Source organism: Silurus meridionalis, chromosome 20 (assembly GCF_014805685.1).
Source record: "Silurus meridionalis isolate SWU-2019-XX chromosome 20, ASM1480568v1, whole genome shotgun sequence".
NCBI classification, from domain to species: Eukaryota; Metazoa; Chordata; class Actinopteri; order Siluriformes; family Siluridae; genus Silurus; species Silurus meridionalis.
Genome location: NC_060903.1, coordinates 1255387 through 1272502, shown reverse-complemented (window position 1 = coordinate 1272502; position 17116 = coordinate 1255387). Strand labels below are relative to the sequence as shown.

At 41.1% G+C, this 17116-nt stretch overlaps 1 protein-coding gene across 8 annotated transcripts in view; it reads right to left on the bottom strand.

Annotated features, from left to right (window-relative positions):
* Positions 1-7133: 7133 nt before the first annotated feature.
* The window catches only part of st3gal3b (ST3 beta-galactoside alpha-2,3-sialyltransferase 3b), a 56171-nt gene continuing 46188 nt past the window's right edge, over positions 7134-17116 (bottom strand). For 7 of the 8 annotated variants that reach the window (XM_046877248.1, XM_046877253.1, XM_046877252.1 and 4 more), the window contains 3 exons: positions 14469-14615; positions 11352-11498; positions 7134-9947 (listed from right to left, as the gene is read on the bottom strand). In XM_046877248.1, the coding sequence (XP_046733204.1) occupies positions 9858-9947; positions 11352-11498; positions 14469-14615 (384 nt within the window). In that variant the 3' untranslated portion in view covers positions 7134-9857. Of the gene's footprint in view, positions 9948-10153; positions 11254-11351; positions 11499-14468; positions 14616-17116 lie in introns of those variants that run through there. The other variant, XM_046877251.1, reaches the window with a different exon arrangement.

Below are 17116 nucleotides of genomic sequence, written 5' to 3'. Positions count from 1 at the left end.
ATAATGAATTTATTAAATGGTAAAGCCCAGGTCTAATCCTCCTGCGATCTTCTCCATTCTGTTTCTTAATTGAAGCAGAACACTACACACTGCAGTCAGACAGAGGGGTTTGTGGACAGAGGCGTTTAGGACGACGTGTACAGACGCTTCACCTGCCACACACCTCCATCCTTTATCCTGCTTTCTATTCAAGTTCAAATTCAAGACTCAATCCATGTTAGTGGAGTTCAACACAGCAAAATAGCAGGAGTACTCGGGTGGTAACCACAAAACCTTCTCAAAACCGAAAGTTTGTGCTTCTGGATGAACGCAAAGCAAACTCAACTACAGCAAAAAAAAAACAAACATCAGAACACGTGTTTATTTGAAAAAAACTCTAAATCTGTAGCGGTAATGAAATCTAGAGAAACCTGAAACTTTTCTAACAGAGCGAAACGAGTCACGACACGGGACCCTGACCTCGTGGGAACGTGAGTTTCATGGTCATGTGTTCATTATGTCAGACCCTCTGTTTATCACCGTATGCTAGCTGGCGGTTCAAACGAGCTACATCTGAGTAAACAACTGTGATTTCTGAGATAAATCTCGGAAAATGGGTTAGCATGTTGAAAAACTCTGAATGCTCCCCAGTGGACGGTGTAGAAGCTCTGCTCCAGGACTTCACACAGCTACACAAGACGCTGAAAAACAGGCACAACTGCTCAAGGGCCTGACTGTGAACAAAAACAAATTTACAGAACCTGACGGATGTTGATAAACGTTAACGAGTAACATTAATTTGTTTTAGCTCAGAGGATCGCTGTGAGTAGCTAAAAGGATCCAGGCCTCGGAGCAACTCCTATAATCCTTTACACTTGGACCGTATTCTCCTATGCTTGTAAATTCACGGTAAATTATGTCAAATAAATCGTATTATATTTTGTATGCACGACTGCCTGCACGATGACGGATCCTTGAATTAGCGAGTTGCGTCATACACTTTCACGGCATTGTCAGTGTCCATGGCATTCAGAAATCGTCTTTTGAGGGGCAGGAAGAAAGAGAGAAATGTCAACAATTAAACTGTCATCTAGTTCTTTGTACTCTGAAAGGAACATCACTATTTAGTCTGTTAATTTGTCAGCGGATCAGGATATTATTGGGAACTGAAACTTTTCGGAAAATGTGTTTTCCTAAACTATTGGATGAGCAGTGATTTTATATACACACTTATACATGTTTGTAAAACTTTAATGGACCGATTACAGAACCCTGAAGTTCTCCACAAATGAAAAAAGTCACTCATTCGCACTGAAAGGTCTGAAAACGTCCCTGTACTGCACACGAGCGAAACGCAAGACTCTTCAAACTGCGTCATTTTCTTTGCTTATTTACTTTCCGCCTTTTTTTGAAGTGTCGCTAAATAAATTTGGAGTCGTTTTCGAAAGCCTCCGTTTTCGCACAGTCTACGCCGCGACGCAAAAACGCCATTTTAAAACGTATCCACATTTGAGAGCGCTTTCAAAAAGCTCTGTTTTGACGACTGAAAAGATAGATTCTGTCAGTGAGGACAGAAGGCCAAAACGAAGAGAAAAATATGCATTTTCACTGATGGACACTAAAAAGATAAACACATAGCTAAAATGTGTTCGTGTTTATCTGGATAAAATATTTAAAGGCAGACATGAAAAGTGAAACTGTTAGCATGAAGAGTTGGATCATCGCTGTTCTTTTCTACCTATAACTTTAAACCTTTCATTTCAGTTCAGCCACAAGATCATTTGTATTCAGAACGAGGATTCTACAACCTAAGGCATGGATTCGAACCTTTATCGGGTTGCGTGTTTGATGCCCCTGTTCTCATGTAGACCACCGAGTTTCCCAGGTATGCTACAGTGTTTACATGTGCTACATGTGCTGATACGTAGAAACTCCAGGCTTAAAATTTGCCTGCAAAATGTCCAATGATACATCTAATGATCGTGATGTGAAGATTGCTAACAGACACCCAGCGAGGTTTCCCAGTGTCTTTCCTCCAGGGTTTCCTCCACCCACAAACAAGCTCTCACTTTGTACACTCGCTCCACTGCAAACACCAGGTTCGGGCAACACAAAGCCATGGGTAAACAAGGCTTTGCTTGCGTTCCTCTCAACAAGAATAATAAAAAAACGTCATGACAAATGCAGGGAGGTTCCCCAGAGCACTATTAATAGACCAGGCCAACAATGAATGCATGAGAACCTGGATTACGTGGTCATGATGGATCCTCGGGCAGCGACTGCAACCATTTACAAATTTCTTGGTTGAAGAAATCGACCTTGACAGCTAGATCCCAACCTGATCAGGTGTTTAACCAGAGCTAATATCAAATAATGTCCTAATAATGATGTGACTTTCCCGCTGAGAAATTACAGATACTGCGAATGGAAAGCCTTGAAACAATCATTTTGACGTGTTCTGACTAGCACAGAGGGATTAGTAAGGCCACGAATAGCGAGAAGTGAAAGATGAGTTCTTGTTAGAACCAGAAATGCATCTCCAGCAAACCCAGCTGCAAACACATGACCTACTGAGAGGACACTTGACTTAAAATCCTGGATGTTAGATTGAGGATTTTTGAGCGTTCTTGAACAGATTTGATGTTCTCGCTTAGCGTTGGAACAATGATCTCAACCATCAAGAGCATACAAGTGCAGGGTCCTGCATGCTGAAGATGTAGAATTACGACAAAAACCGTACAGCTACGGAAATATCAGCTAACCTCAGTAACTGGGAAAAAAGAAAACTCTCTGCAATTAAGAAAAGACCTTTCATTAGAACAAGCCGTCATTACAGCATCAACACGTCATTATGTTCTCACTGTAAAATCCATAACCTACTGTATAACTACAGTACAGCACTGCAGAGTGCTCCATATCAGTGGCTGTTATTGCAGAACCTCAATTCCCAAAAAAATGTGGTGAAATGTAAATAAAAACAGAATACATTGATTTGCAAATCTCATAAACCCATATTTGATTTATAGTAGAACATAGAAAACATGTTTTATCTGAGGCAATTGTTTTTTAAGGAAAAAATTTAGATTTTGTATTTGATGGCTGTAACACGTCTCAAAAAATCTGTGAAAGGCTGCGTCTCCAAACTGTTTCAAACAATTTCAAAATAATGTTCCTCAACATCAAACTGCAAAACAGTTGAATATCTCATCATTTAGAGAACGTAACATCATCAAGATTTTCAAAAAATCTGGAGAAATCTCTGTACACAAGAGACAAGAGCGAAAATCAATATCGGATGGTCGTGATCGTTGGGCCCTCAGGGGCCACTGCATTAAAAACAGTCATGATTCTATAATGGAAATCACTGCACGGGTTCATTAACATCTTCAGAAATCACTGTCTGTGAACACAGTTTGCCATGTGATCTAAAATGCAGGTTAAATCTCTATCAGGTAAAAAAAAAAAGTCATGCATGAACATGATCCAGAAATGCTGCCATCCTCTCTGGGCCAAAGATCATTTTAAACTTACTGAGACAAAGTCAAAAACTGTTCTGTTGTCAGAAAAATCAAGATTGTAATTTCTTATTTGGAAACCATGGACACCATGTCCTCCGGACTAAAGAGGAGAGGGATCAACTGGCTTGTTATCAGCGCTCCATTCAAAAAGCCACATCTCTGATAGTATGCAATAGTGCCTGTGGAATGGGCAGCTTAGCTCCATCAATGCTGAATTCTATATACATGTTTTAAAACAACAAATGCTTCCATCTAGTAAATGCCTTTTTTCAGGGAAGGCCTTGCATATTTGAGCAAGACAATGCTAACTGCATACTGCATCTAGTACAATAGCATGACTTTGTAGTAGAAGAGTCCAGACCTGCCTGCAGTCTAAACCTTTCAGCATTTATAAACATTTGAAACGAAAAATACAACAAAGGAAACCCAGAACTGTTGAAGCTAGAATCCTGTGTCAGATACGTATGGGACAACATTTCTCTCCCACTTCAGCAGCTGGTCTTCATAGTTCCCAGATGTATTTGGACAGAAGATGTAATGCTACATTGGAAGAGAAATAAAACTGGCACATGCTACTATTGTAAAAAGAACATTTTTAGGATGGTAACAGTAACGCTGGTGTTGTGTTGATCATTGTCCTATAATAGAAAATTCCTGAGTGTTTAATTTCATACTTATTATACATTTCTTCCGTCTGGTACCAAAACCCAGGAACGTAGTGGACATGCCTCTGCCTAATGACTCATTTCTACAACTTTTGTTTAAAAAAAGAAAAAAAAAAAAAAAAGAAGACATTGCTCAATATTGAGAATCCAGACGATTAAATCCAGGCACAGCACCAAGACTCAGCATATGTGAGCCAGATTTCCAGTGAACTGCCAGTCATCGGTCAAATAGGACTAATAAAATCAGTGAAAGGACATTTCTGGTCAAACACTGTAGCAGTTGTTTACAGAGCAAGCAAACGCAAAGGTATTCACGAGGAGGATGCGTAAAAAGGTGTGGCTCCGGCTTGAATATGATCGAAGAATGCTTGACCGCAATCACACCCCGTCGCATTTCCTTTTGCAGCACATCGGAAATAACTTTCATGATGCACACTGAGCTGATGCAATGATTTCTTTTAGAGATTGTCAGAAATAATATCCAAACCTGAAGGTCCATTAAGATGCAACATGTTTTAATCTGGTGTATTTATATTATTTATAAAGTGTCCATTACTCTACCTGCTGGGTTTTAGCAGGCCAGAAAAAGGTCTAGATGTCTAGATGTGGAGGACAAAATGGAAGGGTTCTTTGTGGTTCTTAAGATCGACTCCTACCTTTCCTCCAGGAGTTCTGACAAAACATGGTATTAAAATCCTGTTTTGTTTGCCTTTCTAGGTCTTCTAATCCTAATCAAGGGCTGTAAGACCAAATCCATTGTCAAGACTTGGTTCCATGATGTTTGAAAGAGATTGGTAAGCAGTGTTCTAACGGACCTGGGTGTCAAACTGTGAGAAGAACTTGTCAACTTCTGTTTGCCCTGCATTGCATCAAATCAGGGTGGTAGTGGTGGATCCAGAGTCTGTTCCAGGAACACTTGGTGCAAGGATGTAACACATCCTGGAAGTTCACAGCCACAGTCAATAAGAGGGCATCATGGCCACACAACTTCCCACACCGAGGACTTATTTTGCACACACTTGCTCTTAGGAACTGAAGAGGAACCCAGAGAGACCCATATAAACATAGACAATATTAAAAATATACACAGACAGCAGCTCTGGTTTAAACCAGATAACTGTAAACATGAGGTAGCGAATTTGTGCCATCATGCCACCACAGACAAACCCTGTTGCACAGAACCCCCAGACAGAACCGTTTTTTGGCTTATCCAGATCTTTAAAACATCTGATCTAAATTTTTCATCTGCTTGATTGCTGGGTTCTGGCAAAAATGTGGACCATCTGGCAGTTTCCTGGTGGATGTATTGGGAAAAGTGGTTTAGACTATGGTGAAGTGATTAGGACACTTGTGGTGATGCTTGTTTGGGTGCTTGTTAGCTGGTGAACATATTCATGTCTGCACATCCTTTTCAACTGCTGCTTTTGGTTCTGAATCAAACGAGAAAGGAATCTGGACAATTACAGCGAGTGGCTGCTTCATGTCATTTACAGAGAGGAACAGAGCAGAGCAAAAAGAGCTGAAGAGTCGCAACATGCCACTTGAACACGATTTCAGTGTTTGACATGAAGAACACTGTGAATGTCGCTGTGGGTTTGGAACGATTTCAGGAGAAGGTTGTGCATTTATGCGTATTGGGAGGTGAGGTTTCGAGCTTCAGGCCATGGGGAGATGGGAGCACGGGAGAGGGTGGTGTGGACATCTGTCAGCGCAAATAAAATAAAATCACCACCATGAGGCGGGAGAAACCATACCGTGCCGATTTAGGGGTTGCACCAGAGGAGCATCACATCCTTCTATAAGGTATGAGAGAACGGATGTATGAGAAACTCCGGAGCTCTGTAAAGTTGCTTTGGAAAATCGGACAAAATAACCTGATTTCCAGAGTAGGAAACATTATATCACTGGCGTTTTTAATAACAGGATGAACAACAAAGCCTAACCTTTAAAGGGATTTAGAGTTCAATGTTCTGGCACGTATCTGCTCGAGCGTCTGTCCAAGCCGACCGCTAGTCTGTGTTAAGGGTCTTCTGGGGGGCCACCCAGCTGAAATTAGATCCTTACAACTCCTAAAAGGATAAAAAGCGCAGAAGAGAAAATTCCACTTTCACACAGATTCCCTGCTGGTAGCATGACAGGAACGGACTTTCAGGTCCCACTAGGTGTTCTGCTGGCTTTTCACTCTGAATCAGATTCATAACTCTGGGATTAAATATAGCAGTGTGCAATGAAAGCTGCCAAATAGTTCTTCATATGGTGTAGACTGACAGAAACAGAGAAGAATGATGAAAAAATCCACCCAAAACCACAAATAATTGTAGAATATTCACATTTCCATGTGTCTGGAAAATCAGTATTAGTCTGAGGGTGGAGTATCAGTCTGGAGGTAGAGGATCAGACTAGAGGTGAGGGATCAGTCTGGAGGTGGAGGATCAGTCTGAAGGTGAAGGATCAGTCTGAAGGTGGAGGATAAGTACGGAGGCAAATACTCAGTCTGGAAGTGGAGGATCAGTCTGGGGATCAGTCCGAAGGTAGAGGATCAGTCTGAAGGTGGAGTATTAGTCTGGAGGTAAAGGATCAGCCTGAAGGGTGAGGATCAGTTTAGAGGTGGAGAATCAGTCTGGAGGTAAAGGATCAGTCTGGAGATCAGTCTGGAGGTAAAGGATCAGTCTAAAGGTTGAGGATCAGTCCTCTGAGGACTTTTGTAGAAAAAGCTGTTGCTGTCTAATAAAGCGGCCCCAGAATCTGATCTAGAGGATGAGATCGGACGGGATGTTTGCCAGTGTCATCGCGTCATTACTCACATACACTCTCGTGCCATGTGGATGGGGGCGGAGTCATGCTGGAAGAGACCACGCCTATCAGGATAATCGAAACGATCTGTTCAAAACGATCAGTTTGTTGACACAAAATATCCAGTTGTGTATGTTTTGTGTTATTATGTGCAATAAAAACTAAAACACAAAATCCGTTTGTTATTTTTTACAATTTATTTGTACATGAATCGACAGCAGACAGCCCCGCCCCTTTTTCTGAGAGGTGCAGGGAGGTGCTGGACATCATCATGCATATCCTGGTGGACTCAATGATCTGGCACTTGTTTCGCCACAATGCTGTTCAGAAAGTTTCACACAACACGTCCGGGAATCTCGAGAAAAATGAAATAAAACAAACAAAACAAAACAAAACTAATAAACGATCGACTGACCGACCGCTCGCTCGCTGTTCATCCCACTGCAGCTGTTGATTATCAACAATGATTTGTCCAGAAAAAAAAACTCAAGGCAATACAGTAACAATGTAAGAGTCTTCAAAACTTTAGAAGGTTTTGTTCCAGAAGTTCTGATCGAGACATACGTCAGGAAGCACTAAATAATACTACATTACTGCATACATGTCTTTGGCATGAGATTCAGATATACTGTATCCAGTATTACACACGTCTCCAAACCCAATAAATACAATACGCTTAGCCTGGTTCGACTGTTTCACTTCAGTCTGACTGAAGGTGTGTGTGTGTGTGTGTATGTGTGTGTTAATATATCCAAAACACTGGTCATAAACACCAGGACAGTAAACTCCTGGTATAAAGATAAATACACTTTTTCAAACCTTAGAAATGGCCAATGCACTGATTACGTCAACGTAAATTATTCTCTCTATTTATTTAATAATAATAATAATAATAATATAATAAAACCTCTTCTTTCATTAATTTTTTTTTATTTCCAATTCCCCTTTGTTTCCAGTTGGACTTGTTGAGATGAACCTCGTGCCGATTTCCGACTTTCTTCACCTCGTAATTCAGCTAACCCTTTACGCTGATGCTGAAATGACGATTCTGTGGATTGTAGTGTTGACAAACAAACAAATAAAACAAATAAAATGATTGCCTTTAAATGCAAACAAATCTCGATATCACAGAGTGGACGAACCGCTACATTGATTAGCTGAGCTCAGCAGGCGAGAGCGTTCGGCTCGGTTCTGCGGTTCGGCCTGGAATTTGACGATGGTAAAAAGTGATTAGATGGCGTCATGTGACGTGATCGGTATCGTACCGTGACCCGGCTAGTGCTTTAATGCAGCATTTGTAGAAATTGAGAAAAGCAATAAATAAAAATCAGGTCTGTCTTATTTTTCCCTCTTGTTACGCTTAGTTGTGCGTTGTGCGCGTTAGCCTACGTTGCGCCGCGAGGAAAACACGTCAGTCAATCGCGGATGCATATTAATCGGTGAAAAAAACCGTTCTGACCTGATGTGTGTAGTGCAGCGGGTGGGCACGGTTCAAACCTTAAAGATGGGACACGCCACGGTGAAGTGCATTATGATCGTAGCTTCTAATTTACCAAAGAAAAACCGTTCCTACATGGTAGTTGTAGTTGAATTGATCTCTCCAAGAAAACGATTGCTATACCGAGAGCTCGGACGTCTAATCTGCTTGTCCTGAGTGACTAATGTTTGTCCACTCCTGTGTTAGCTAGCACGAGTGTTTCTGATTTCAGCGCGATCCCTTTATTCTACTGTACACCATTCTGCAGAGTTCGACTTGCTGCGGGGTCGCGAACTGAATCTCTGTAAAGCTGCAACGTGATAATCTCTACTGTGCAAAACTAAACACCCCCCCGACAAAATAATCACAATATTCTGCAAAAAAAAAAAAAAAAAATCCAAGGTTGATTCTTCCCCTGACTGATTCCTAACGTTACATCCGTTCCTCTAAAATATACAGATTCTGAAATTACAAACAACTGGTGTGACGGATAAAATAGCTTTTTTTGTTTTTTTGAATTACATACGACGATTTTTCAAAAATGTACAAACGCAAAACTATTAAGGAACAAAAATCAACAATCAAACAAACAAACAAAAAACTCACGTTATTAAAAAAGTAAACATTTGTATTTTCAGGCATTTTGTTTTCCGGACCTTCGGTACCTTTTCAGCACGAAGCCGCTGGACACAAGGAGGCACGAGACGAACAGCATGGCGGCTTGGTGTGATGTGTACGAAGAGAAATAAAGAGAATGAAATGAAACAGGAAATAAAATCAGCTCGTTATAAAATAAAGCCTCCTGTTGAACAGAGTAAAACATTAAAACGTTATCTTCCTCTCCAATTAAAGAGGGTTTAAGTTACGCAATAAATAATGATAATATTAATTTTAAAAAAGTCCATTCTCAAGAAAACACTTCGTGATACTGTACGAAGGCGAACTCTGACCTTCCGGCGATGAGGATGGTGCAGAGCGGTTGGAAAAAAAAAGAAAAAAGAAAAGGCAGGGTGATAAAATGACACTAGGAACCGTCAGAACCTACGCCGTGAATACATTCATGTTGTAGAGGAGATCCATCTCTCCTCCAGAAGAGGTACGTTTGGCACAATCAGTCCGTAGTCCGGTGCGTCGAGTACAGTTCCTGTCCGCCACCTCGCGAGTCTTTGATTACACACTCCATCTCAATTAAAGATGAATGTGGAACAGACGAAAAGCTGGTCTCTCCAGATGTTCACAACGGATTTTGAGCTGGAGGAAACTTCTCGGTCAGAAGGCACATGCGCAACCCCCCACCCCCCTTCACCATCGAAGCGTCTCTTCCACCTGCTCTACTTCTGCTGCAGCCGAACACCTTGATGTCCTCCAGGTTTCCAGAAATCTCGCTTTTCTCGCTCTGTGCTAGAAGCATCCGTGCCGGGACGATCAGATCCCTTTGGTCAAGTCTGTGATGATGCTGGCCTTCACCAGCTTCTGGAGAAACTCCTTCTCCTTGGAAATATTGTGAGTCCAGGACTGTAGAGTGAAAAAGAGACAGGGCGTGTTCAGATTTTGTAAATATTCATTTATTATATTAGTGAAATATTTGTATTCGATTCTCGGTTTGTAGTGGAATATACACAAGATTTACTGAATACTGAAAGATGTTCTGGTTGATAAGTTCTGTACTGAAAAACAACATGGAGTCTTAACTGATGTCCCCACAACGCACGTGGCTTATAGGGAATTTAAAACTTATTTACAATTTTATTTTTATTTGAAATCGCTGATTAACAAACCACAATAAATTGAAACGATGTTAACCATGTACTTGGTCATCAGATTCTTCTTCTCTGATGTCTGCTTGTCCCTTTCAGGGCTTTGTGGAGTCCTCGGAAGGCGGGACGACGATGACATGATCTTTCAGTGAGGATTTATGTTTATTTTAAAGTAAAATTCAGGACAATGGTTTAATGCTTCAGAGCTTTGAGAAATAACAGTTTTATATACACTTTATTTACAATTTGCTTTTGAAATTCTCCATGGCACCGGGCAGGAAAAAAGTGACATAGGAGTGACATAGTGGGCAGGATTTGAACTCATGACCTTTGGGTTTAAAGCCCAATACCTTAACCACCAAGCTACTACCTTCACCTTACCACCTGATTCCACCTCGTATGTAGAGAAGCGTGTCCATAGTGATAAAATCGGCAAATCCAAAAACATGGTTTCAAGCTTTGACTTGAATGAATTTAGATTTGCAGATTTCCTTCTGCTCTTACGGCTCTGCAGAAAGAAACACCAAGAAGGCTGGAGGTTTCTGACTTTCTTATGCACCTATATGCTTGTCTTGTTTTGGAAGTGAGGGCTTTGGACTGTCCAAAGGGAAACTGAATTTGCAATGAGTCACTTGATAAACAAGATGTTCTTAAACAGCTCAGGATCCTAACAAATGTCACGAAAAATGCAAAGGAGGTTTCTGTTATTGTCAGGTTACTCACACAGTGTTTGGTTAGACAGTAAAAAGTCCATTGTGAACCGAATCTGAGTCACAGTTTGCATAATATAATCGTTGACCAATCAAGGAATTGAGCTCAAGCTAGAACTCGGACAGATGTTACTTTAAAAGTCATTTTAAAAAACAGCAAATCTGACATTATATAATTTCTATACAGAAAATCCAAAAGGCAGAAAGGAATTTTACAACATGTAAAGAAGACATGCTGAACTCAAGCCAGTTTATTCAGCTAATCATCCCGTCGCCGCACTCTTCCGTTTACTGCACAGTTAAACAAGAGAAGGCTGGATAAAGGTCTGCACTTCTAAAATGCTTGTCACCCACCTGTTCAAATAGAACATGGAAATTAAAACCAGCGTACAGCGTTTCATTATTCACCAGTGAAAGCTGGAAAAATAAATAAATGAATAAACAAATCCTACCTCTTTGATGGCAGACATTTTGACCGTCTCGTAGTAGTGCAGGGGGGCGTGAGGGTTGTTCATGTCGTAGCCGAATCCAGCAACAGCAACCTCATCGCAGTTATGCAGAGCCATGGTGATCGCAACAGTGCCAAGTGTTGGGATGTTCTGTGGACATTATGACATTATAAAATTCTATCATTATAACATTCTGACATTATAACATTAAGAGTGGTGAAGTGAATGATGCTGATTAGCTCTTCATCATGCCACCTGTTAGCGGGTGGATTTATTACTAGGCAGCAAGGGAACATTTTGCCCTCAAAGTTGATGCTAGTTGAGTTTGACAAATTGGGATGTCAAGACAACTGGGTCAGAGCATCTCCAAAACTGCAGCTCTTGTGGGATGTTTCTGGTCTGCAGTGGTCAGTATCTATCAAAGTGCTCCAAGGAAGGAACAGTGGTGAATCGGCAAAATGGTCGTGGGCAGACGCGGATCATTAATGCACGTGAGGAGCGAAGGCTGGTTGTGCTCCTGTAGATCAAATTGCTGAAGAAGTAAATGATGTTAATGCTCGATGGGTCACGACTGCTTTAGCAACAAAAGGGGAAACAACACAATATTAGGCAGGTGGTCATAATGTTATACCTGGGGGCATCTAATAGCTACAGCTCTTGTTATTCAAAGGATTGTTTTGGGTGGTATCAAAAAGTTTCAAGACTCGCTCTGTTCACAAGAAAGTACTTTATTTATCTATGTTTAGACACGATCACCTTCAAAATAGTCCTTTTGCACTGCAATACAGTGCTCTCAGTGTTCTTCTGGAATGTGTCTTGCAGTTTTATTTTCGAAGCTTGTCAAACACCTTCTGCGACGGTGTCAGAACGGCGAGCCGGATCTTTATCTTCGGGAAGAGGGCGAAGTCTGCAGGAGCCATATCTGGAGAGTAGGGTGGGTTCGGAAGTGAGACAGTGTTGTTTCACGAGTGAGGAGCTTGGGGGCAGGGTGCACACGTGGTCAGTTGCACAGCTCCTGATGCACACAGGACAATGCCTTTTGGCACACTGACTTATGAAGGTCGGTGCTCCCTGTGACTGTGTGACTGTTACAAACTTTTTGATACCACCTCATATATTTACATTTATGGCAATTGGCAGATGCCCTTATCCAGATAGACTTACATATATCTCATTCATACAACTGAGCAGCTATGGGCCTTTTTAAGGGCCTTGCTCAGGGGCCCCAGGAGTGGCAGCATGGACTGGTGTCTTCTTTTTTTTAATGACATTCGATTTTTAATGCCCAATGCCTTAAGCACTAAGATCCCACCTCCCCCTATATTCGATGGGAGGAAGGGCAGTGGCTTATAATGGGTACAGATAATATCAAAGACTTTTGAGGCTGTCAATCCTTTCGAGATCCTTCCAGAAGCTCATTCATCTGCAGCGACGTACTTCCTACACAAGATGTGGAAAGGTTGGCAGGGTTGTAAATCACTGAGCAATCCAGAAGAAAAATTATGATTCGCAGCAAAACTGTAAAAAGTCTGCAAGTATCCTGGTTTGAACTGATCATCACCATCACGCCTGTGTTTGGTTTCTTCTCCATCTCTCCTGGTTTCCTCTCCTATCCATGAGCTGACTGGTGAGGAAAGTGCACGCGAAAGAACCTGGCTTTGTTCATGGCCAGCGATTGTTAACTTATCGTGAGAGCTCCCCCTGCCCATGACACGCCAATTTTCAGAAGGCAGACCTCCACTTCCTTGTCTCCCAGGGGTGGGTAGCCACTCAAAATCATTAGCAAGCAACAGCCTGGAGAATGATTCACACACAATGAGGAGTAAGATTTGGGCAGCATGCCCACCCCCAGCAGGTGAGTGTTAGGAGAACTGGTAGAAGGGGGGAAGGATGCATCTAAGTGTGTCCAGCCTTGATCAGTACCGTATGGGACAGCTTCACTCCTACCCACACACCCTGAGGGGCCTGGTGTGGCAGCTCCACATGCTCTGCACATGTTTCTGCAGTTCAAAGAGGGCGCTGATCTTCATAAGGTGGTCAACTTCATTATGTTCCAATCCTGTCTTTGAGCATTCCAGAAAGACATGACGTCTGACGGCTTTATCAAGCGGATCTTGGAAAGGTTCACGAAACAAACCCTGGCCAGTGGTCATATGAATAGATCCTCATGGAAGTCTCGTTTGCTGAATTGGTGCGTCTCAAATCCTTGAGATTTTTTTTTATCCCAAAACCCTTGTCTTTGAGACATGAGGCATGTAAAACACGCTTCTTTTATGGCTGCCTGGTTCAGGTTGCTACTTCTGGACCGCCCCTAAAGTCTATGCACTTTATCTGAACAATGCATGTGTTTACTTATTGTGAAGTCTTCGGAAGGCGGCCAGAAAGAAGAGCCGTGGCAGAGATCACAACCAGATGACACACAATAGCAGACATTTCCTAAATACCATGCTGCGTTTGACTTGCACAATGCCTGAGAAAGCTCGAGAATAAAATGAGAAATAGCATTTCTTCATCTGTTTTATTAAGTTCGTCTCATTAAAGCAGTTTGGCCGCTTCCAGATCAGGCCTTTCGATCAAATTAAATCTGTTTTCTAGTTTTGCTTTTCTCTTAAGTACAAAGTTCTTGATGCACAAAGCAAAAAATAGACAGTGAATGATCTGGCCTGCTTCAGAGACAGTTTTTGGGCTTTAGTTGCTCCTATTTGGTGGATTAGCCATGCTGTGTTTGACCTATGGTCACCTTTGAGGTAATTACAATCCATTTAAGGAAACATGTGCCCAGGGCTTCCTGTGACCCCAATTTCCATAAAATTGGCTTTAAGGGGCATGCTGCCATTTTGGTTCAAAAAGTCCAAACCCACCCAAATGAACCTTCAACATCGCTAACCATTTTAGGTGAAGTTCTCCCCCAAATATTAGGGTCAATATAAAATTTAAGTGGTTGGACATAAAGACATGGTTTGACATTAATACAATAAAGATAGAGAGGGAAAATTGATTACTTAGCAGTTTTTTATATATATAAATAACTATTTTTTTATTTTTATTTGCTGATTAGTTTTATCAGTTTAGAATAAACAGCATTTAAAGAATAAACAGCATAATCAGCCTGGCACTCACCCCTTTCCCCATGAGGCCATTGTTCATTGGCAGTCCAATGAACTGGAATGCAGCTTCCTGGATGAAGTAAGGGTTGAGAATTCTCATCTCAGAGGGTTCTCTGGGCACAAACTGGGCCACAGACTTCCAAAAGCCCTCTGAACCTTGCTGAAAAGCCAGAAGACAGAAAGACACCATATTTAGACAGGTTTCTATCGAGCCTGACGCAAGTGCTGAATACAAAATGAGCCAAATCAACACCTTTTTCGTCACCTTTTCCAAGATGGTCATTATAAAAATGAAAATTCTTTCATACAAGGTTCAATACGTGGAATTTTCTTCCATAAACATGAGCGAACATGTCAAACATGCCATCACTGCATACTGTTAGTGCATTAGGACGTGACCAGGGGCCGATCACAGGGACGGATTTCATTAAAAGTAAGGCAGCACATCCATGCTGGACAGGCCCACAGGAAATAGACGAATGAGATCCTGACCTCCACGGGTGTTCGAGGATCTGCAGCAACCCCCAGGTTGATACCAATTACTCAGGAGACTGGCCAAGTGGTGCAGCTGAGCAATTATTCAATCGTCAGCCCTACATTGAGATCATCAAGCATGAGTGCTGCTAACGCCGGCCTCGGCAAGGCTGCAAAAGGGCTGCTGGCTGAGCGCCAGCCGGGTCGTCCGATTTAATGGGAGTCACCTGTTCAAATAAGAAGACAGTGCCTTTGATATTGTCAAATAATGGGAGCAGCCATTGAGCTCGGCAAATGGCTTTGAACACAAAAAAGCCGCCTCAATGCAAGCCACAGCAAGAACACAACATCTCTCCTGTCAACAAGGTGGGGGGGGCGTATAAGAAGAGGCACAACACAAAATCTGCGGAATGCTGCAACGTCAAACAGGTGTATGAGCATGTGCAAAGTAGAAAAAAAAACCACCTTGCGTAATAAATGGAAGCGTCAGGTCGTGTTTAACTCTGAAATACACGACCATCAAAGCAAGTATGCAAACTATTGTTTGGTGCTATTCAGAAACTTCCGTAAGAGTTGTGAATCGAAAGACATCTCCTGCGTAGTGCTGAACATGTAGACCTTGCAATGGCATCTGAAATCTGACCCCTGAGGTGTTGGGTATAAAGTGAGAGAGGGGCTGTCTGAAGATGAAGAACGCCGGTTGTCACAGATTGATTTCTTTACAATCACTCAGGCATGACGGCATTCCTCTGGGAGATCCGTATACATTCCTTTTTGGTGAAAAAACACCCATGCAAAACAGATACGGGGGAAAAGATCTTGTATTCGGCATCACCAAGAGTACAAAGTAGATGAATACGCTGTTTATTCGTTTATTTAATAACAGATGTTTCAACCATTTATGCCATTTCAGATACGTAGGAACGTTTGGTCTGTTAATCTGTGGCTTCTGCTTCCTAAGCCACAAACCAATCAAATACACTTTTAATCCAACAAGACAACAGACAGACTTACACTGAAAAAACTCCTGACTTACAGTCTTTTTTCTAGCCGTAAAAATCCCATCGATCTTATATTAGGAATAAAATACTCTGCCAAGAGCAGATTGTGTGAAATGATTATTTGTTTTAACATCATTTCTCGTTTTCTTACTTTGCAAACCTCAAAGTTACAATCAGAGGCATCAGTTGAGGCCTTGTATATTTTAGACTTTATTGTAACTGTAATAACTGGTTGTAAAGCTGCCTAGTAACAAAAATAAAAATATAATCACACTTGGGACTTTAGTATTATTTATTCCAAATGCTTGTTTTATGTCGACGCCAACACATTTATTTACAACCTAATAACAGAATGTAAAGAGTCTGCAGTACACAATCTTTCCAAACATTATCCAATTATAATTATAATTTTTTGGAACTTTGTTCTTTATATAATAAAGTATTTATGGCTTTTTATTACAGTAAGATGTTCTGTAGTTTGATTTTAGTTTCTCATGTTGAAAATCTCTCATTGTTCAGTGATGACAAAATATATTCAATAATGTTTTATGTTGCAATCAGATGAAGTATTTTGAGAAGCAGTAAGTAATGATTTTGCTCTGTTTTCGCATCGTACAGTCTCCATTTGAATAATTAATTGTTGACGATACGCATGTATGTGTGATCTTGATTTTAATAGTGATCTCTTTTTTAAATGCTTTGTCTCGTTTTAGGACGATATAATGATGATTCTTAAATTAAGAGGAATTCGCTTGTGCTCTGGTTTTAGGATCTTTTCAATTAAAAAAAAGCAAAAAAAAAAACAAACAAAAAAAACCCAGAAAAAATAAATAAAGGTTTTAAGATGATCAGACTAAACTGACAGCTTGGAATATGCGGTTTAATGCTTATTTTAAGGCATTTTGCTCTTTTCTAACGCCCAGATATGTTTTCTTATTTAATGAATCTTACCACGTGTAATTATCGTATGCCGCAGATCATTTGACTCGTCACAGGTCTGTTTCTTCTTAAATCATGCACTCATATTTAAACGGTTATTTTGTGCAGTGTAAAAGACAACTACGTCTTAGCTGTGTCACCTAAATAAAACAGAAATCAAACTGTACAAGGCAGCAGTGTGATGTTCTGATATTGAGTCCAAGTAGCGAAATCTGTCCACTCTCTCAGCAATCCCCCATTTATCACG